General features: G+C 39.6%; 1 protein-coding gene across 1 annotated transcript; it reads right to left on the bottom strand.

Moving 5' to 3' along the window:
* Positions 1-11,579: 11,579 nt before the first annotated feature.
* Positions 11,580-14,378, bottom strand: Rpl37a (ribosomal protein L37a). The gene is made up of 4 exons (XM_020186372.2): positions 14,233-14,378; positions 13,750-13,878; positions 13,259-13,341; positions 11,580-11,704 (listed from the first exon to the last, which is right to left on the bottom strand). The coding sequence occupies exons 1-4, from the start codon at positions 14,233-14,235 to the stop codon at positions 11,641-11,643; spliced, it is 279 nt and encodes a 92-aa protein (XP_020041961.1). The 5' UTR covers positions 14,236-14,378; the 3' UTR covers positions 11,580-11,640.
* Positions 14,379-21,967: the final 7,589 nt, after the last annotated feature.

The raw sequence follows: 21,967 nt of genomic DNA, 5'->3' as shown, positions 1-21,967 counted from the left end.
TAGGAGAAAGTTGAATGGAAGTTATGGGGAGATTGTAAATTCCCAAATTCACACCCTGGGTCCTGCCATTATCATGAGCCTCTACATTTCTCCCTTACAGGCCTGCTGGGTACAAAACACATCCTTGAAGCAAAGCATTGTGTTTCTACAATGTCTCTGCCAAAATGAAGCTTCTATGTTACTGAAAAAAATGTCTTTTTAAACTCTATTTGCATATGCAGAGGGTGTAAGGGACCATAAAGATGTGGGGGCATAGAACATGGGGGATGAGAAGGTTGTACTTTGGGACCTATAGCCCTAAGAATTGGAATCTTGATGCAACTACTTACCATTCATGTAACTGAACTTGGGGGGGGGGGGCGGTCATTGCATTCCTGGCCTTACTAACCCCATCTCACAAAAAGGAAGTCAGCAGCAACCTCACATGGCATTGTGAGAGGCGGAACTGCTAGTACACCATGGCCACTTCTGTTAGGGAATTAATATGTGGTCACTGCATAAGACAACAGTGGGGAGAAATAAGCTCTTGATCAATGGTCACCAGAGAAAGTCATTTTTCTCACTCTGAGTCCATCCAGACTTAACAGCTGAAACTTAACAAGGGCTCCCTCTGCTGTCCATTGCCTATACTACTCCTCTTATGTAAGCTATGATGCCCATCTTCCTTAGTTTGGAGCACAGAATGAGCATATGCTCTGGGCTAATCAGCAGAATCCTGTTTATACTTTAACATTATCTAGTAAGAGCATCATTTCCTTTCCATTCTGTTGTTCTTCCTCTAATTTTATGCCTTCATCACATGCCTGGGTTGACCCTCCCATTATCGAAGTCTACCATATGTCAGTTAACGCTTCAGTCTCCTTATCTGTAAAAAGAGAATAAACCTCTGTTTTTCTAGCTAGTGAACAACAGAGATAAGTTGGATAACACAACTCCTGGGTCTAAACTTATCCTTTCTCCACATTTATTATCCCTCTCTGGAGTGCAATCTTAGATATGACATTTAACTCTTCCCTAAGTGTTTTTCCTTATCTGTAAAATAGGGAAAGCAATCATATTAATCTCATTAATTTGGTATGAGAAGGGGAGAGAGTGCAGGAGAAGAGATTTGGCACCAGAAAGAGCACTATAAATACTAGCTATAATCTTAAAGCACAGAATGTTCGAGTTCTATAGGACGTGATAATAGATGGGATTATCAAGGTAAGCCAAGAATCAAGTTATAGAGTCTTGTAAAATATGGTTCCACAGTTACCTAGTGCAGGACTGTTGTGAGGATGAAATTAATTTACATAGTTCAAGTCCTTAGAATGGAGTCCGGCTCATGGCAATTGTTAGGTATTCCTAATAAAACCCTCACCAAATTAATCATGACAGGGAAGTATATGAGCAGAAGAACCCCCTTGAGTTATTGGGCTAAAAGAATCGTTGCTTGGGGGGAGAAGGGTATAAAACACTTAGAAGAAAGAACATAAAGAGAAATGAGGCACACATCACCCCTATGACACTGGTCTTTGATCTTCGCAACTTTCACCACTTCATGTAAATGCTTGTGCGTGTGCACATGTACAAAAATGCAGAATCCCCCACTGACAGAAATGGCCCCTCTCCTACTGGCTCCCTTCAGAATTAGGTTTCCACTGTCTCTACCCAGTAGTGCCACTAGTGTGTCTCCCTGCATCAATGTAACCTCTTAGAGACCCACTGTAGGGGGCCAGGCTCTTACTTAGCTTCCCCCATTGCTCATATATTCATTTCTCTAGTAGTTACTCGATTACTAAGTCCAGTGTTTACGATGGTATATTTCAAACTTTCCTTCTGTTATTTATTTATTTTTTTTGGTTGTATTGGGGACTGAAGTCAGAAACTTCTGCTTGCTAGGAAGGCATGCTACCTCTTTAGCCACTCTGCCAGCCCTGTACTGATCTTTTCTTTTAAAAGGGAAAAAAATCTTGACGACCTCAGCAATAAGGTCAGAGACCAGCACATTCCAATTTGAAACTTGACAAATAAATCTTATTCAATTATGTGTATTTTAATGGTGCATTATCACTACAGAAGTGTTTTGTTTATAAAATTTGCAACAATAATTTCTAATATTATTAACAAATAAAAACTAGAAATTAATTTTTTCCAACTAGCAGATACTGGAAAATATACCCAAGTTCATCTTAATTATGCTTTTAATAGGGGATTTGTCCCAGAAGGCTTAGAATTATTAACTCCGTTTGGTCTCTTTTCTTTACCTTAGTCGGGTTGGTTACATTATGACATTAATTATTAAACCGTACTTTTACACATGTTGTTAGCTATTTGGTAGATGCCCTCAAGATAAATCCTCTAATACTTATCCTTGATTACCAACAGGCTATGTTCCTTTCTTTGGCTTACACTGTATCACCCCCTAGTGTTATGTATGATGCTTGCAGTCAATACATATTGACGAATTTCTCTGCTTTGTTGAAGGAATCTGTAGATAAACACCTTCCTGGTTTACAGATTAGGATCCCAAGAAATTTATCTAAATTCATTAGATTCCAAGGTCAAAGGGCAGTATACATATAAATCTTCAAAACATAGAGGAGGTATCGATTATACTATGACATGTTGTAAAGGTAATTTTCCAAAGTCAGTAGACAAAACAAATTCTGAATATCAGGATACACATGTGATAATTATTGTTTTCCTCTGCTGAACTTTTTAGGCATACATCAATGTTTAAAACAATTCAGTAAAAAAAATGGAGTAGCAAATCACAAAGGAGTCAGTTCTAGTTCAGTGTGCTGAATATTTCTTGATTATTTTGTTTTGCTTCATAAAGATATCTATGGTTTAGAAGTTAACAAATTTGCTTTTTAGCATATTGTTTATAACAATTCCAACTTGATCACTTATCTGTTATTTGACATGGATGTTGCAGATTTTATCAGTTCTTGATTTTCCCTAGTTAGTGTTTCTCTAAGTTTTATCAATTAATTCTTCAGTTTGTTCAACAACATTTTTGGAAACATCAATGCCTACTTATCCAGTGTTCCACATCTTCATGAATGCCCCAGAAGTGCTGAAAACTCATGCACACACTTCTTTCTAACAATATGAGTTTCCCTTTGTCATTAACTTTTTTTTTAACCTTAAGGTCCTCTTTGTGTTTTGTTTTGGCAGTACTGTGTTTGAACCCAGGGCTCATGCTTGCTAGTCAGGCACTCTACCACTTTAACCATACCTCCAACCCGGTCAGATAGTAACATAGGGTTTCATAGATTAGTATTCACGTTTGGTATATCATTTTCCGTTTCTTTAGTTTCAACCTTTCTCTATGATTTTGACATGTCTGTATCCTTATATTTTATTATTTATGTCCAATTCCTTATACTTTAGATCTTTCTTTAATCCTTATACTTTGGGTATATAATCCAATCTATCTTTATCTCTTAATTGTGGCATTCAGTCTATAAATGCAGTTATTATGACACATTAATACAATGTATACCTGAGTGTATAAATTGGCATGTCTAATATAACATTTTTACTAAGTCCCATCAGTTGCTTGCTTCCCTCTTTTCTTTTCTTTTCCAGTGTTGGGGATCAAACCGAGAACCCTGCACATGCTAGGGAAGTACTCTACCACTGAGCTACATCACCAGCCCTCTTTCCCTCCCTCTACTGATCTAGTGCTTTTGTTTTTGCTGTATTGAGTTAGTTTCTATTCTTTTAATCATTACCAGAGATTATATGTTTGATTTGTAGTTTGACTTTCTAAATAATAAAAACCTTAGAGCATTTAACACTATTTTCCCCTTCCCAATCTATAGGCTGCTGTTTTAGCACATTCTAATATTACCCCTCCAAAGTTATTACTATTATTCATGTATTCAATATGCACTTGTATTTACTTATATATTTCCCCCTTTTGTTGATTTTCATTCCCACCTACAACTTCCAGTGTCCTCCATGGATTATTTTCTTTCTTTAAAATGTGAGTGTGGTAGTGACACATTCTATTTTGTTATTGGAATTTATCTCATATTCTACAATCAATGAATATAGAATGTGAAGCGCTTTCAAGATATAAACCTATCATCTTCTAGATTCCATCATTGTTAAGGAATCAACAGTCTGTCTCAGTGCTGCTCCTTTATTACCTGCATTTCAGCTATTTCTTTTTAGTATTCAATAATAATATGATGTTCTTTGGTGCATTCTGAATCTGTGGCTTGACATTCCATTGGTTTTGGCAAACTCCCAGCATTACAATTTCTTTTTTTTGCTGCACATGTATTAGAATGCCCCACTGTAGCTCCTATGTCTCTTACACTTACATGTTCTTTTCCATTGTTTTTGTGTTTCTGGGTTTCTTTAACCTATCTTTTAATTCTATTTGCTTCCCTCTTACACTGCATCTAATTTCCTGTTAGATGCATCCATGGAACTCTAATTTTTAGTTATTAAAGTTTTCAATGTAAGGATCATTGTTTTTTAGCAAGGAGGAATAAGTACTAGTATTTTATAGCACACCTGGTGACTATAGTTTACAACAATTTACTATGTATTTTGTAAGAACTAGAAGACAAGTGTTTGAAGATTCCCAAAGAAATGCTAAATGTTTAAGGAAACAGAAATGCTAATTACCCTGATTTGACCATCATGCAGTATATACATGTAGCAAATTATCACTGTACTCCATAAACTTAAAACAAGAACTGTCACCTTTGTAGTGAAATTCTTAGTGTCATCTTCTGTTTTTTGACCATATTAAGCAGTTTATTTTTAAGTCAATGTCTGATAACTCCATTACTTGGATATCCCGTAGGGCTGTTTCAATTACCTATTATTTCTCTTGATTTTTAAATCAAATTTTCTTGTCCCCTTGTATGCTTGGTTACTTTTACTTGGGAATCGGACATGGTATACAGGATGTTATAATTTGAAATTTACATTTTATATGTGTTACTGGAGTTTGAATTCTGTGGGGACTTGTGCTTGCTAGGCAGGTATTCTACCACTTGAACCAGTTATTTTTCAGATAGTCTCATTTGCTGGCCTCAGAATGTGATCCTCCTAGCTAGGGCTCCCACATAATGGGGATCACAGGACCAAGATGGAGTCTAACTTTCTGCATGGACTGGCCTCAAACTTTGATTCTCCCAATCTCTGCCTCCCAAGTGGCTGGTATTACAAATGTAAGCTACCATGCCTGGTCGAATGCTCTCTTTTTTCAGAGAGGATTTACATTTAAAATATAAATATAGGCTGCTAGAGAGCTAATAATTCTAGATTAACTATATCTAATCATGGTTTAAGATGTTTTGGAGCCCATCTTTAGTCCAAATGAGGACATTTACTTCTTGTTCACTCCTACTTCTAGGATGTAACCTCTGGAGTTATAGCCATACTAGTTCTTCATACTAGTTCTCTCATCAAATCAAAGGGAGAGAGAATACCCAGCCAAAAATCAGGGCGCAACCTTAGAGAATCAGATGCTTTGAAACATCTGATTTGGTAAGGCTTCTGGCAGAAAACAGATGGAACACTCAAATGGATTAATTGAGAGTTCAATGGTATGTAAAAATTTCTGTCATTGTAACAAAATATTCAAGACAATCAGTTTAGTAAGGGAAAAGGTTTATTTTGGTTCATGGGTTCAGTCTATGGTCACTTGGGCCCCATTGCTTTTGGGCCTGTGGCAAGGCAGTATATTATGGCAGGGGCTGTGTGTAGGTTAAGAGCTGCTCACCTTATGGCAGCTGGGGGGGGCAAAAGAGGAAGAGAAGGGGTGAAGATCCCAATACGCTCCTCAAGGGCATACCCCAGTGACCTACCTTCTTTTATGCCCATCCTCTTAAAAGTTCTACCACCTCCCCAAAACATCACAGGCTAGCAACCTAGCCTTTAACACAGACCTTTGGAGGATATTCACCCAAACCACAACAAACAGTGTCAGCAAGGTTAAGAGAAATCAACAATGGATGAACTCTTTAGGACAAGTAATGGGGAGTCATTACCATCACTATGGCTGAAGGAATAAAGAAAGAGAATGGCTACAAAGTTCTCAGAAAGCTGGTGGAGTGGCTGAAGTAGTACAGCACCTGCCTTGCAAGCGTAAGGCCCTAAGTACAAGCCCCAATACTGGGAAAAAAAAAAAATCAGTTTCAGAAAAAAGAGTAGCTGTAGATAAAGGAACAACCTTGTGGCCTTCTATAAAAATCTCCCTAAAGCAACTCTGCAAGGAGGAACAAAGGAAATAAATGACTCCACTTTCCTCTCATCTGCTAGTCCCTGTGCTGGTGCTATTTACTGAACCTAACAAAACCAGAGAACAAGGGAACCCATTGGTACAGTCCATAGAAGGCAGAGAATCTCCTGGAGTTCACAGTGGGAAAGACTGGTAGACCTCCTTTTCTGTTGGTTCAGTGGTATAATGGGCCCAAATGATCAGAAGACTCTCAATATTTCAGTTTAAATGTAGCAAAGTTATAGTGCCTAGGCACTGCTTTCTTAGGCACTAAGACCTCCAAGCTCATCGAAATCAAGATTGCAAGCCAGGGAAACAAAAACACCTTCAGTGGGTCAATTGGTGTAATTCTCAGTGGGTTGAGTCCCATCTCCATCACTTGGTTTCTTGACACTTGAATCCTGGATGTGGTATAGCACCACATGCTGGTAGATTTAAGGTACATAGTGTATCTGCAGGACAGTACCTTATCCTCAGTGAACTAATTCCCAGCTGGTGCTGTAAATGAGCTTTTAGCAAAACATTAAGTCTACAAAGCAAGCTGTCTGGATGTTTGGGGTTCACAGTAAAAACAAATTATTTCCATGACAGTGAGCCTACTGTTGCCATTCCTTCACTTCTTTACTGTTAGACTGTAATACTGCAGGGAATATCACAACAGTGGATAAAGCATTCTGCAGATATACTGCAGTTAAGACAAATACAGTAATATAGTTCAAACACTTTTTTTGGCAGCAATGAGGATTGAATCTTGGGGATTTACACGTTAGCTGGCACTCTACCACTGAGCTAAATACCTGGCTCATGTTTACCCTTAAGATGATATAATGAATGGATTAATAAACTACAATAGATATACATGTGTATGTATATACATATATACACATGTGTGTGTAATGGAATTCAGCCATAAAGAATGAAATTGTGTCATTTGCAGGTAAGTGGATGAAACTTCAGATTACTATGTTAAGTAAAGTCAGGTTCAGAAAGACAGAATATGTTTTCTCTCATATGTGGAAGACAGACCCAAATACAAAAATCATGTTTGCAATAATGGGACTGTTAGAGGAAACTACAGGAGGAAGGAAAGAAGAAAATGACAGAAAGTGAATACAAATACATACCATCTGTGTAGGAACGAGACACAATGAAACATGCTGTTGGACAATACAGGGTAGAGGGAAAAATGTGTAAGGAAGAGTATAGAGGGGGTTATACTGATTAAAGTTCAATATATTTACAGGTGAAATACCAAGGCAAAACCCCACTGGAAAATGAACCAAGGCACTAAAACAATGGACAGGAATGTAAAATAGGTCACGTTAAGGGAGCACACTCATAAGACGAAGAGGGTAAAGTAGCAAACAAGAGCTACTTTTGAAATGGTTACAGAGCAAGGCACGGTGTAGATTCCTGTAATCCCAGCCACTTGGGACGTGGAGATAGGATCACAGTGTAGACTGGTCTTGGGCATTAACAGGAGACCCTATTCAAAAACTAAAGCAAAAAAGGCCAGAAGCATGGCTCAAGTGGTAAAGTGCCTGCCTAGCAAGTGTGCAACCCCAAGTTCAAAACTATGCTGCCTCTGCCCCTCCCCCACAAAGACAGAATAGGCCACTAATTAAAAATGCTGGTTAACAACAAATTCCCAGTGGTGTGGTTTGAATGTCCTCTCCAAAACTCCAGTTGAAATTTAATTCCCATTGTGATGGTATTGGCAGTTAGGACCTTTTATGTTTTAAGTCATTAGGAATGACAGTTCCTTTCCCTTCTGGTCAAAAGTATTCCAGGCTTCAGGTTGGTGGAGTGGTTCAAGTGGTAAAGTGCTTGCCTAGAGTATGAGGCCCTGAGTTCAAACTCCATTACCACCGAAGAAAAAAAAAAAAGAGAATTCCAGGCTTCCTCAGCCTGAACCTCTTCTTTTCCCTGATACAACTCAAGTGTTTGCTCGTTCCTCTAATTCCTACCTTGGCCCTCAAACACCACTCCTCACACACCCTTCACCAAAACACAGCACCAGTGGGTCCAAAATATTAGTTCTCTTTCCTTTCCAAGATCCAGGGTCATTAGATCTTGTGAGTGCTCTAGATCCAATTTTAATTTGTTTGGGGGTAAAATCTATTACACCCTTTTTATAGATGAGAAAACTGAAGTTCATGTCACCACCACAATGTATTTAATAAGGGAAGCAGACTGCAACAATAAAAACAATTAATTTGCAGCACTGGAGACTGAATGATTTCCTCTACGAATATTTGTATTTAATCTGTGTGTAAACTGGATGGAAAGATAAATTGCCTGTTTTGCATGTTCTTGCTGAGGATGAGATATTTAGCACAATGCTTGTCACATAAAATAGAATCAAATACCAATTCCTTCTTTGCTAAACCAGATAAAATTTGTAAAGTGTCTTATAACTTATTGGTCCAGATTTTTTCTATAATTTAACTATTAGTAAATTATTATAACCTACTTCCTGAATTTGATCCACTTAAGATAAAAAAAAAAAACTAAAGTTTAAAAAAGGCTTACCTTACCCAAGATGACACAGCTATAGTGTAACAGAGTAAGAAATTTGAACTCCTACTTCACTCCAGAAACCTGCCCACTATTTTTTTTTAAGTGCTGGGGAGCTGAACCCAGGGCCTTCTGCATGCCTAGGCAAACAAACACTCTACCAACTGAGCTATATTCCCAGTCCCCAGACCACACAATCTTAGCCACTATACTACAGTTTTCTTATTCTTCTCTCATTTCCACATGTAATAGCTCCCCAATTTTATAAAGACATTTTGCAGTTCTAGAAGGGAAAAAAATCATTTTGATTGGAAATGCCTCTTACCATAAACCTTCCACAGCCAGTTTTCAAGTTTAAGAAGGCATGCTATTTCATCTCTGCTAAACTGTACTTTTAGGACAGTAATCAAATTCATACTACAGAGGATAGTCAACATACACTGGCCTATGAACGGTATCCACCTTCAGCTAATCCCTTTTGTTTACTAAAACCCACAAGAACATCTATGGGTCCTTGCTATTAGCCATACCATTCTCTCTCCTTACATTACCCTCAAGACCTAGAGTCAACTGTGACATGATGTTAAGTTTGACCACTGACTCATGTTGACTGATGTACCCACACATATACAACCAGTTTCCCTTCCTATCACAGATTTTGGCCCAAAATGCAATCAATAACAAAATGACTTTGTATCCCAAAGACAGTAACATTAAACTGTTTAACTTTCTGAGTGCTGGTTGCAACATTTCAAAATTGCTTGTTATTTCTGTATTTCCAATCTTAATTAGGTCCTTTTTTTTTTTTTTTGCAGCACTGGGGTTTGAACTCAGGGCCTCATGCTTGCTATGCAGGCGCTCCTACCACTTGACCACTTGAGCCACTCTGCCAGCCCTTTTTTGTGATATTTTTTTGAGACAGGGCTCGCAGACTATTTGGGACCATTTGCCGAGCTGGCTTCAAAAAGCGACCCTCCTTATCTCTGCCTCCCAAGTAGCTAGGATTACTAAGCCACCAGCACCCGGCTTCAGTTCCAGTTCTTGACTATAGAACTTGATCTGTAGTCCCCATCAAATATCAATATCCATCTCCACACCTAGAACAAAACATGCAATAAACAAGATGCACTTTTTGGCTGCATCCATACAAATATTTAGGACACAATGAGAGGAACTCTTAACTTATAGTTAAGAACACAATGCCCATAAAGCTCTCACACATGACTGAGTCTGGGTGGCATGAAGAACTCTTGCCTGCTCAATGCCAATCATTGGGCAGAGAATAACATTTTGGATAGCACTTAATGCATAAACTTTTTAATGCTGTAAAATATAGCTGAAAATTAAATGGTACTTTTTCAGGGGAATTAAGGGACAGTCTATCAAGTCCAAAGCTTTTTGATGTATGCAAGTTTTCAAAAAGAACTTTCCAATCGATAGGCAAAGTATAACCAGAACCTGTCTAGATAATATGAAATTTCTACACAGGTCTGTTTACTGAACTGAATACCAGTCAGGAATTCTGGTCTAAAAAGGAACAAAGATTCTTTTTGACTGATGTCATTCTCTTGATTTTGTATTGAAATATTAACTTGTTTTGGATTTAGATGATATAATCCAGTAATGACTGGGGAAAGGGAAACCAGGTTTTTGAGATTCATCTTGAACCCAGGCTAGTTTTGAACTTCTGGGATCAAGTAAAGCTTGCATTCAGACTAATCTTACTTAGAATGCAGTAAATAGTTTCTGGAGGGCAAAAAAACCACTTTTCTCATTTTAAAACATTGATATAATGTTCAACTAAATGACTCAGAACCAAAGGTTCAGAAAACCCACTGCAAAAACAAGCCAGTAAGAATAACACAAGATGGGTATCGTTAAAATGGGAAGTCGAATAAGGACTGAGCCCTCAGATATGAGGCAGCTTAATACAGTTAAGAACAGAGATGGGGAGTCTTTGTTTCCATTTCCTGCATGGGGAACAGGAAATGTTTCTCTTTCCCTCCCCCATATCTTGTCCATACTTTATTCACTAAAATCCTTGCTTAAAAAAAAAAAAAAACCCACAGTAGAGGCATCACTTGTTATAAAAGCAAGATCACATTTGCTGATATTCAAATGTACCTACTAGGTACAAGGAATGGTCCCAAGTACTGAGGACACTCAGTAGTATAATGAACCAAGCTGTTCAAACAATAACTCAAAAGAAGAAACCACATTCTAATCCAGCAAGAGCTTGACCCAGTAGGGAATACTGCTCACAGGTGATATTTATTCTGGAGCCAGCACTAGAGAACAGATAAAGGCAAACATCTTAAGAGCAAGAAAGCCAGTAAAGGAAAAGGAAAGTCATGTTTTTACCAGTAAGAAATAAGTCTTTGGAATAGATGATAAATACCACTTCGGAGGCTTCTGAAAGGTCTACACAAGATGATGGCTTAGACATGGTTAAGTGAAACTGGCAAAATTGGCAGATTTAAACAAACAGAATAAAGGTGCTAAATCAAGGATACTGTTACATAATCATAGAACTAATTGTAACTCAAATTCCTCCAAGAAACTTCATGTTACTCACTTGAACTCAGTCCTATAAACCTTTTTGCTTAAACTGAAAAATGGATGATGGCAAACATCTGCAAAACCTGTTGTGCAACTGTTTCTGCAGACTGTATAATGTAGTCAAACAAAACATTAAGAGGCAGTTTAAGTATTTCTTTAGAACACAATCTTGTACAACATGTATCAATGGACACACACCTGACCTGTAAGAGACCAGATTATGACAATCCCTCTCACCAAACTTCCAAATCAAATTAGGACTCCAAGGCAATTTTGTTACATAAATTAACCCATTTTATTGTAAACCAGGGATGTCTCAAATGGTAGAGCTTCTACTGGTCTTTTAATTCCTTCAGTCTTCTGATGGCAGACTTGACTGTGACTGCTGAAGTGGTGCTGTTAAGAAAAATGCAGTTTCCAAAATAACTAAGTGTGTTAACCTATGAAACAAGTAAATGTCTTACTACTTACAATCCTAGTCTTTCTGAATTTCTCCTGGAAAGAATTATACTGACAGGTTGCTCTAGTAATACTTTGCTACAGTTAACTCAAAAGACTTAAAAATAAGACCACTGTTCAGAAGTTAGTGGTTCATAAACTCCATGAGAGTACCCTTTCAGAGCCATGTCTTCAGGCTCTTACAGAACCAGAAAGCAACCTCATGCTTCTGTTTTTCTTTTTCAGGGCACTGGGATTGAACTCAGGGCTTTGTGCTGAGCAGGCAAGCACTAACATTTGAGAGATATCCCCAAGCCCTTCACCTGATTTCTCATACAGCATTAAAACAGGATTGACTGCTCAAGAGGGTGATCTAGACTCATTCAAAAGAATGGGTAGATCAGAGTAAACCAGTTATTTTTATCAACATGGTACAGTAAGATAGCAAACTTTTCTAAGAAGTCAGGACTTAAATGATAATGACAAAGTTTATCAAAGGGCTGGGTGTAGCTCAGTGTTAAGAGTACTAGCAAGTGCAAGGCCCTGGGTTTGATCCCCAGCACAAGGAAGTTTTACCACAAAATTCAGGGACTACACCCAAAAATCAAGTGACTACTCTGCATGCTACATGTATGAATGTTCACTTGCTTTACTGTGAGAGGTGAGCACCCTTGCCCATTTTCCCTTTTGCTACTATAAAACTAAAGGTGCTTAAATATACACCTATGTTATCATTTTAACATTACCCAAACTTCTGCAGTTGTCAGTTGAAGTGTAAACTAAATTTAAAAGCAATTCCCGGGCTGGGGATATAGTGGTAGAGTGCTTGCCTATGATTTACAGGCTCTGGATTCAATCTGCACACACAGACAAATCAACTCCTTCATCACACCATGTTATGTGCCAGTGGTGTTGGACAGCGTATGTCTACAACACTGGCTGGAGGAAGGCAGATTCTAAGACTTCAGGGACAATATTAGAGACCGTAGAGGGTGGCTTTAATTTTTCACAAACAGGGTAAGGTTAAGACTCAAAGCAACAGATAGGCTGAGATAAGCAAGATCACTTAACCCTGTCCTAGTCACAATGCCGTGAACAATATTGTTTAGAATGACAAAAGTGTGGTGGTACAAATGGCCTGTTTTCCATATCCTGACCTCTGTAACTATCTTTATAAAAACAACCTGCAGTGTAAGTCAAGAGTACAAATTCAGAGCCCTCCAATGGACTTGCACAACGTCATAAGGTTCACAACAACCGAATGACTATAAAATTCTAAACATGTGAATAAGACTGCCAATTTTTATTTCAGTAGCTTCATTTCTATTATTTGAGTAACTAAAAGTAAACCAACTCTGAAGAATTTAGCAGGTGAAAGAAAAAGCCTAAGTATCTTTACTTTCCTAGTCTTCTCCAAGGGTTTAAAAACTAAACTATCCTGTGCCAATCTGTATGATCCATGGATTTCCAAATACCACAAAAAAAAAAAAAAAAAAAAAAAAAAACCCTCACTTGTAAGTCCAGGCACCACCAGCCACCGTTTTCATGCAGGAACCACAATGCCAGATTCCCACAGCCCGTCTCTTCATCTTGGTCTATAAAAGAAAATTAATTTTAACCATAAACTTCACAAAAATCTTTTCAAGTTTTCAGGAGTGTAAATCATCCGAGAAAAATCAACTTTTGCACGGTAAACAATCAAACACTTATTAAAGAAATCTCTTGCTACCCCAGTAGGATGTTAGGAGCACAAACTAGACCTCTTGGGCGCCGACACAGAAACATCAGTAAAAACAACCCGTTAAACTCATTTTCTAGTTTAGGGTGCGGCTCCCCGCCCCCCGCAATCATTTTTCTTTTAGTCCCTAATGGTTTTCAAGTTACCGACAATCCTACCTCAAAACTGATCAACAGTGTGCGCAATTCCCAGTTCTCACCAGCTCTCAGCGTCTCCAAACCCCCTTAAAAGAGGCCTCCCCCACCCCTATCAGAGACCATCTTACTTTGCCACAGAAGGAGCAGGTGTACTTGGCGTGCTGGCTGATTTCAATTTTCTTCACCATTTTCCGGAGGGAGGCACCATAGCGAGTCCCGTATTTACCAACGATCCCGACCTTCTTGGTGCGTTTGGCCTGTTAACACCGAGGAAAGGGACAGAACAGCGGTATTTACAGTTGGGACCCCGGTCCCGGCGCCTCCCCAGACTTAGTTTTCCCCAAGGTCAACGTCGCAAGACCAGCGTCCGGGGGGACCAGGTGCACCGCGGGCCCGCACAACGCCGGCCCGCTGACCAGGCCCCGGCAAACCGCCCCCGCCTCGCCGCCTGGGCTGCGTCCCAAGGTGGAGTCTCCAGGCGCGGCGAGGGAACGAAGGCCGAAAAGGACACTGGACAAGGCAGGCGGGTAGAGGCCGCTGCGGGCGAAGAACCGAGAAAAGAAGAGATGCGGATGGATAGAGATTTATGCCGCAGAAAGACCAACACTCACCATGTCGCTGCGATGGAGGGCCGAGCCAGAGAGGAAGAAAGGCTCTGCGCAGGCGCGGTTTTAGGCGGGCGAGCGGAAGTGACCCCGGGGGCCTAGCTAGGAACTCAACTCTATGGTCTGGAGGTTTCCCTGCACTTCACTTCACTTACCCCATTCACCAGCCATAGCAACCAACTATAGCAGGAGCACATCTACGTCATTTTACACTGATCACTGAAGCCTACAAAGCAGGGGCGAATTTCTCCATGCTGCCATTTATAGCGGGTTTTAAGTGAAAAACAGGTTTTAAGTCACTTGCTTACTGGCACTTGGCTTAGAGGAGTCATAAATCTTTTATCTTTGTGATTCTGAACCTCATTGCTTTCCCCACGTCGTACTTTCTATGTCCTCAGGCCTTGTGCAGGATGCTGAACACAGTGGTGACTGAAATCCAAGACTCCACTCTCAGGACTAGTTGCAGTCCAGCTTGGATGCTGTCATGGGGTCACACTGAGGAGTTCTGAAATTTCACTGGTCAGAGCTCTGGAAGAAAGGAATTGGTTCCACCAATTCCTTCAATAGCCTGAAGTTCTAGAGAAAATCTGATTAGAAGGCTTGGAGGAGTTAATAGTCACATGGAGTGTGGCCTTTTAGCTTCCCCCTGGGGCTCCCTAGTTCCCTTGGCCTGTTCCTGCCTCATTTCAGAATCCACTCTCTTGGCCCTATCCTGTGCTGTCAGGCCAGAAGCCTTAATCTCCAACATCTCTTTGTAACCACAGTCTATTATCTGTCCTCCAAGCTCTAGCCAAAGGGTCAGCAGGGAAAATTCCGTTTCTGATTCAGGCCAAGAAGGGACTAGACAAATATTTCTTCATGTAGAACACACACTAGAAACTTACTGACTTTTCTCAGGCAACACCTTTCTCAGGGGATGACAAGAGGAGAGGAAGGTCAGAAAACAATGGAGTAAAAGTGTAAAAGAAGGCTAGGGAGGTAGTGCATTGATAAGAGTTCTTGCCTAGCATGTGCAAGGCCCTGGGGCTTTTGAGCTTGATAGGCAGGAACTATACTGCTTGAGCCATACCTTCATCCCTTTTCTGTTGGGTTATTTTTGTGATAGAGTCTTCTTTGTCCAGGTCAACTTGGACCATGATCCTCCTATTTTAAGCTTTCTGCTATAGCTGGATGACAGGCACATGCCCCCATGCCCAGCTCTTTCCATTGAAATGGAGTTTTGTGAACTTTTTGCCTGGGCTGGTTGAAATTTTGATCCTCCCATTCTCAGCCTCCTAAGTACCTAGGATTACAGGCGTGAGCCATCAGTGCCTGGCTAAGAATCCATAACTGAAGGACCAAAAAAGACTGTGAGAGCTGCAAGGCATTGTGGGATTACTTGGACTTGTTTCAATCAGAACTCTGGTAACAAGTAGTTTCACTTCACAAAGGAGAATATTAATGGTGTCAAATAATTTTGCATGTATTCACATTCCCTTACAATTATACTGAAAGCAACTTACAGATAGCCACACACATCATATTGTCACTTCCTCAGAGAAGTGACTGATTTGATACCATACAGAGAATCACAGGTGCTCAAGGACAACAGAAGTGGCAATAACAAGGTCAGCTGGCATTGTTGAAAGGTAATGCATGGTAAGCACAGTCTGAGTGTTTTCCATGTATGTTCCCATTTAATTTTCATTATGATCCTTCAAGATAGGAAAAATAATTATTTTCATTATTAAGATAAAGAAGTCTCATGTAATGGTTAGAATAAGCTCTAGAATCAGATTGGCCTCAAAGCAGGACTCTGCTACTTGTCAGTTGTGGGATCACTGACAAGTTATTTTATTTTTCTAGATGTTGGTGTCCTCCACTATAAAATCTGGATAATTATCATACCTAGTTCATAAAGTTGTTGTGAAGAGTGAATGAGTTAAATGTATGGAAAGTATTTAACACAGTGTCTGGAACATAGTAAATACTGTACAGTTGTAACTATTGCTATTATTACTCCAGATAAAGAATCTAAGGCTCAGAGAACTTTGCCTAATATCCCACAGCAATAGATGGTGGAACTAAAATGCAAGTCTAAGTTGTCCAACCTCAAGTCAGTTCCCTTAGTTCGTGGTGTATACTAATACAAGTCATAATATTTATTACACTGAAAAGCAAAATACAAAATGTACTTGTATTAGAATCAGGTCCCTGGCATTAAGTTCAGGCCAGGTTCTATAACTACCTTGTGGTATGGCTTTGGGTGAGCCACAGTCCCTGCTTACAGAACCACTGTGCTTGTTTACATTGACCAGATGACCTCCAAGTTTCCATTTACTTCCTCTCTTCCAAAATTTGGAAGCAAGAAGAACTTCCAAACTTTGAGTGCTACTGGGGCAATGACTGACAATGCAATTTGTATTATCACCTTCTTACACATTTCTATGTAACAAAAGCAGCTCTATTTTTATTCTCCCCAATCTGTTACTCCAGTTCTGGCTGTGTAAATCCAAGGAGGATAAAAAGCAAAAAGTCTACTTTATGTGATAACAAGTAGTAACTATTTCCACTAAATTCATTTTTATCTACACATATTTCTGTAATTTTTAATAATTTTTATCATGTACATGGATTAATTTTATAATCTGAAGAAATTACCATTTAAAAATAACTCCAACAACCCTAATGGCAATCAGGACCTAACTCCTAGATCTTGGTTTCTCATATCTTTGTCCAATAAAAATAACTAGTGCTCATTGGAAAAGTGATTAATTCCAGGACCATGGTAGAAAATATGAAGTATGAACACCTTTAGTGTCAGAAAATAAGGAAATGTTCAAAGAAACCAGAAAGCCTTACATTGATGGGGGTATGTCAAAGAGACACAGGAGCCAAATGAAAGGCTCCCAGTGAGCAAAGTTAGAAAAAACTGAGCATGAAATAAAGTAGTGTTGTGTTATAAACCAAAGCATAAAATAAATATATGTGAATCCAAACAGACAGAAATAAATGATTGAAAAAATGATAGAAGAATCCCAAATAATTTAGATGGATTTCTTGTTTGAGGGGACTCTCTGTTAAAGGAGTCCCTAGTCCTTGAATGTAGGTAGTGCAGTATCTTCCTTCTAAAGAGGACAGACAGCATGAAAAGGGGAAAAGAGTGATTTTACAATAGAGAATCCTGACAAGCACCACCTCAGCTGAGTGATCAAGGTCAACATCAACATGGTGAGTTGTGTTGATAGTATATATACTACAACTTTATAGAATCATTAAGTGCACCACAGTGTCCTGAAACAGAAAAAAAAAAAAAAAAGAAATTTGGTAAAAATCAAGACGATCTGATGGACTAAACCAGGGGATTAACTTATAATAATGCATCAATATTGGTTCATCAATTGTAAGAAATTTATATGGTACAATGTATGTCAACCATAGGAAGACCTAGTGAGGTATATAGCAATGTTCTGTACTACCTCCTTAGTTTTTCTTTTTGGTGGGACCAGGGTATAAACTCAGGGCCTCATGCTTGCAAAGTAGGTGCTCTATCACTTGAGCCACACCTCCAGTCTCAGTTTTTCTATAACTCTAAAATTGTTCTAAAAATTAAAGTTTAAAATCACCACCACTACCCAAGTTTACCACAATTGACTTCACAAAGGCAGGGCCTATGGTATTGATCGCTGCATCCCAGGACCTAGCACAGAACCTGACATGTGAGGGGTCATAAATAACAATTCCCCATTTGACAAATGGTACCATTCCTTGGTACCATGGAATAATGATGGCGGGTTCATAAAGAGTTTTATATATTTGGGTTTCTCTGTCTTAAAGATCAATCTACTTACTCCAGAACTAAAAAAAGACTTGAGAGATATTCTAGCCTAACTAGGAACTGAGGCCCAGGGAAATCTAGTGACTTGCCCAAGGTCACACAGCCAGTGACTTCCATATCTGTGTTCTTCCTAATGTATTACAAGATTCAGGTGTCCAGAACGTAGAATAGCATAGACCTCCTTAGTGTCAGGAGGATGAAGTAAGTTTCACAAAGTGGGCGTTTGTCTACGGTGGGGATTATTAATGCCCATCTGATTTCCAGGTTTTCTGATATCTTGTCAATCTGTCTACCATGCTCAAGGAACAGACTATAGCAGGTCTTCTTTCCACTTTCCTTAAAAATATGTTTATCTCTTTTCTTCTTAATGTCTTTAGCTTTGGTACAATGAAACCACTACAGTCATGGCAACTGCCACTTGAGGCCCACAAAGGGAGCAGATATTTTCAAGGTGTCTTGGAGCAATTACAGGCTTCACACCCCTTCTGCCCCCTTAGGGTAGAAAAATGGTAGAGGCTAAGGGAGCAGCCCCTCCTCCCCAGAAAGGAAATGATCTGCATCCCAAGGATGACATGTGCAAAGCTCTCCATTAAAACTATACCTGTCTCCAGAAACTATACATTAAAACAAAAGCAGTCATAGAGGACAAACAAACAGGACTGGAGTGTTGAGAGACAGGCACTCACAATAGCCACCCTGTTCCAATCTGGGCCTCTCAGCTAAGCAGGAGTGGTGCTCAGCTGTCCCAGGCATGTGGGCAGTTACAGCAACCTGGTGCTGGGGCAACCCAGAAGAGCTCTCCATGCTGGCTCTTGAATCTAATTCAGATTACCCTTAGCAAATTTACCGCCTCCCCTGCATAGCCTTCTGTCTCTGGCATTTAGGGAGGACTAAGAAAGAGAGAGCAAGAGAAGAGAGAGTGCATGAAGAAGAATGCTACAGAGCAGCTGAAAATGAGACATAATATAATAGGAGGAAAATTGTTCATGTTCAGAATAATTTTGTCAAAACTGAACAATTCTCTTTAAATAGCAAGCTTGAGAATGTACAAATAGCACTCTCATGAAATCAGCCCTAAGTGACTTCAGAAAATTGTGCCTTTCATAAAGTCTCAATTTGTCTTATCTATGGGCCAGTAAATCTCCATCGCCATTAGAGGACCATCAGATGTATAGGACATTCACTGCAATGCGTCCCTGTAAAAGTCTCAGTAAAAATCTCTTCTGAGTCACCCCTGCTCTTTAGGAGCACTCAAAGTTCACTTTTTGCCTCTCAAAAAATAAATAAGTTTAAAGTCACCTCCAGAGAGATATCTTTTAGCTTCAGAGAAGAATTCTCTTGGGACATGTGGAACATTTTATTCTTTGAAGAAATCTGAGACACGTGTCATGCCCAATTCATCTCAAGCTGGAGACACAAAGAGTTTATCTTGGAGTTTCAGGCACCTGCTGCCAGGTGGCTGCAGAGAAGACCCAAGCCTGCACAGCATTGTCCAGAGCCCTCTAGACCAAAGGCCACAGGCAAGAGCCAGCTGAGTAAGAGGAGGTGAGGCCTCCACAGCCAGTCCTGGACACTGAGAAAGAGCCAGGGTGTGAATTCAGGTGCAGGTGTTCTTTCCTTTCTTCCTTCTCTCTTCAAATTCTCTTTAAAATCAGTGTAGTTGTTGTGAGTGGGCATTTTCCAGAGCTCTTACACTGGTAATGCATTCAGCAGGATGGGAGCAGTTTCTTCGCCTCTCTTAAAGGTAGAACAATATGAAACAGTGGCCAATATATCATGTGAAATGAGCCAATTCAGTATGACAAATGTGATACAATTTTTGTAAAAATAAGCTCTGTGTATACAAGGAAAAAGTCACAAATGGCTCCATCCCAGATTATTTATATTAATTAATACCTCTAGGAAGGAGGGCTGGAGGTGAGATGGAGGAGAATGCAGTACTTTCAATTTTTTTTTTGCTTATAATATACATTTCTAGGTTATTTTTTGCATCAAATATATAATACTGAAGAGAAGACCCTGCAGAATAGAGAGTGAAAGGACAATCTTTTCAATAAGTGGTACTGAGATAAATGCATCTCCATATGGGAAAATTAACTCACCCCAAGTATGTAAACAAACGCCAGGTGAGTTGTAGATCTAAACATTAAAGGCAAAACCACACAGCTTCCAGAAGACAGTATTTTTTATCCTTGGGGTTGTGGTTCCATGACCATATATATTTTATAATATTTTGTTAAGCTGCATATTGTTTTTTTAACTTTTTGCATATTTCATCCTCAAAAAGGAGGGGTTAAAAAAGAAGGAGTGATTAGCCCTCAATAAAATCTATTGAATGGGAGTGAGATGGAATGTGGGCAGAGAAAGCTGAAAAATCAAAAAACTGTTGGCTGCCATAATACTCAAATGCCTATGTCCCACAAACTTCTCCATGCTTTTTGTTAAGATTAGGAATCCCTTTCTTTCACTGAGACCCCACAAGTGAAAACAAAACCAAAACCAAACACAGATATGCAGGTGTTTGGCTCCAGTTAAGCCTTTCCAAGCCACTTCTTCTGTTGGTAATCCTGAACTTGGTGAGAAGTGAGAGGATGTGTAAACATAAAGTCAAATTTGTTTCTTCAAAAAGTATCAAAATTCCAACAGACAGGCAAAGACCAGGATGGTACCTTATGCGGTAGTTCTCAACTCTCCCACTGACTGAAAGAAAGGCTCCTTTATAGCCAAGAAGAAAAAAGACATGATGAATTCTAGAAAACAGGATTAAGAAGTGCAGGAGCCCTTTTTTCCTTTTGGAAGTATCCTTGCCCAGCACTAGAGGCAGACAACAACCAGGGTCACTGAGCAAACAAGACATCACTTAGTGACCCTGGTGAGGGAAAGCAGAGTGAAAACATGGGTCAGAGGGGGACTTTTAGTAAAATCCTTTAAAGGTACAAATGAGGCCAGGCATGGTGGTGCATGTCTGTACTCCTAGCAATTGGAAATCTGAGACAGGAGGATTTCAAGTTTGAGGCCAAACTAGGCTACATAGGGAGTTCCAGGCCAGCCTGGCTACATAATGAAACCCTGTCTCAAAAAAACAAAAAACAAAAAAAAAAAACCACCCTGATGGCAGGGGTGGGAATGGGATGAGAGGGCCCAGAGTTTCTTCATTCCAATTGGCATTTCTAGAAAACATGGTTCTAAGAGCCTGGGCTGAACTGCAAAATGGAGGAAAAGGAGTTATTGTGGAAATCCTTTTTAAAATGTAAAGGTATTCACTTTCTATCTAAATAAATACAATGCCTTGTATTAATTTATTTAGAAATGGCTCTTGAATTTCAGAGGTATTATCTAACTTAAAATATACAAACTATGTGGTATAAATAAAATTTGCTTCGGGAGACCATAATACTCAAATGCCTATGTCCACATCTCAAAAAGAGTTTTTCTCCGGCTGCTGAAATAGGGCAATGAGAGGCCCCTGATGGAAGCTCCAAGGCCATATTTACTATGACTACAGAGGAATGTGGTTTCACATATGAGTACTGCACTGCAAGGGAGAAGGGCAAACCCTTCAGTGGCAGCCACTGACCCAAGACCTCGAAGAACAAGGGCCACTCTGTGCTTCAGGCTTCAAGGTGAATACTGCAGGGATTTAACAATTTAACAATGGATAGTGACCCTCTTAAGCACCAATGGTCTCCAAAAGCACCTACAAAATTCACTTTTATTTATGAAGCATATGCATTGTACCCTAAAGTATCCCTGGAATAAGGAGAAATGATGAATAGAACAGAATGAGAACCTAAGAGACTTAAAAAACTTGACCCAAGTCGGGGCTGGGGCTCACAACTGTAATCCTAGCTACTTGGGAGGCTGAGATCAGGAGGATGGTGGTTCAAGGCCAACCTGGTCAAATAGTTCGAGAGACCCCCATCT

This window comes from Castor canadensis, chromosome 4 (genome assembly GCF_047511655.1).
Source record: "Castor canadensis chromosome 4, mCasCan1.hap1v2, whole genome shotgun sequence".
Taxonomy (NCBI): Eukaryota; Metazoa; Chordata; class Mammalia; order Rodentia; family Castoridae; genus Castor; species Castor canadensis.
This window is presented reverse-complemented; position numbering and strand designations above follow the sequence as displayed.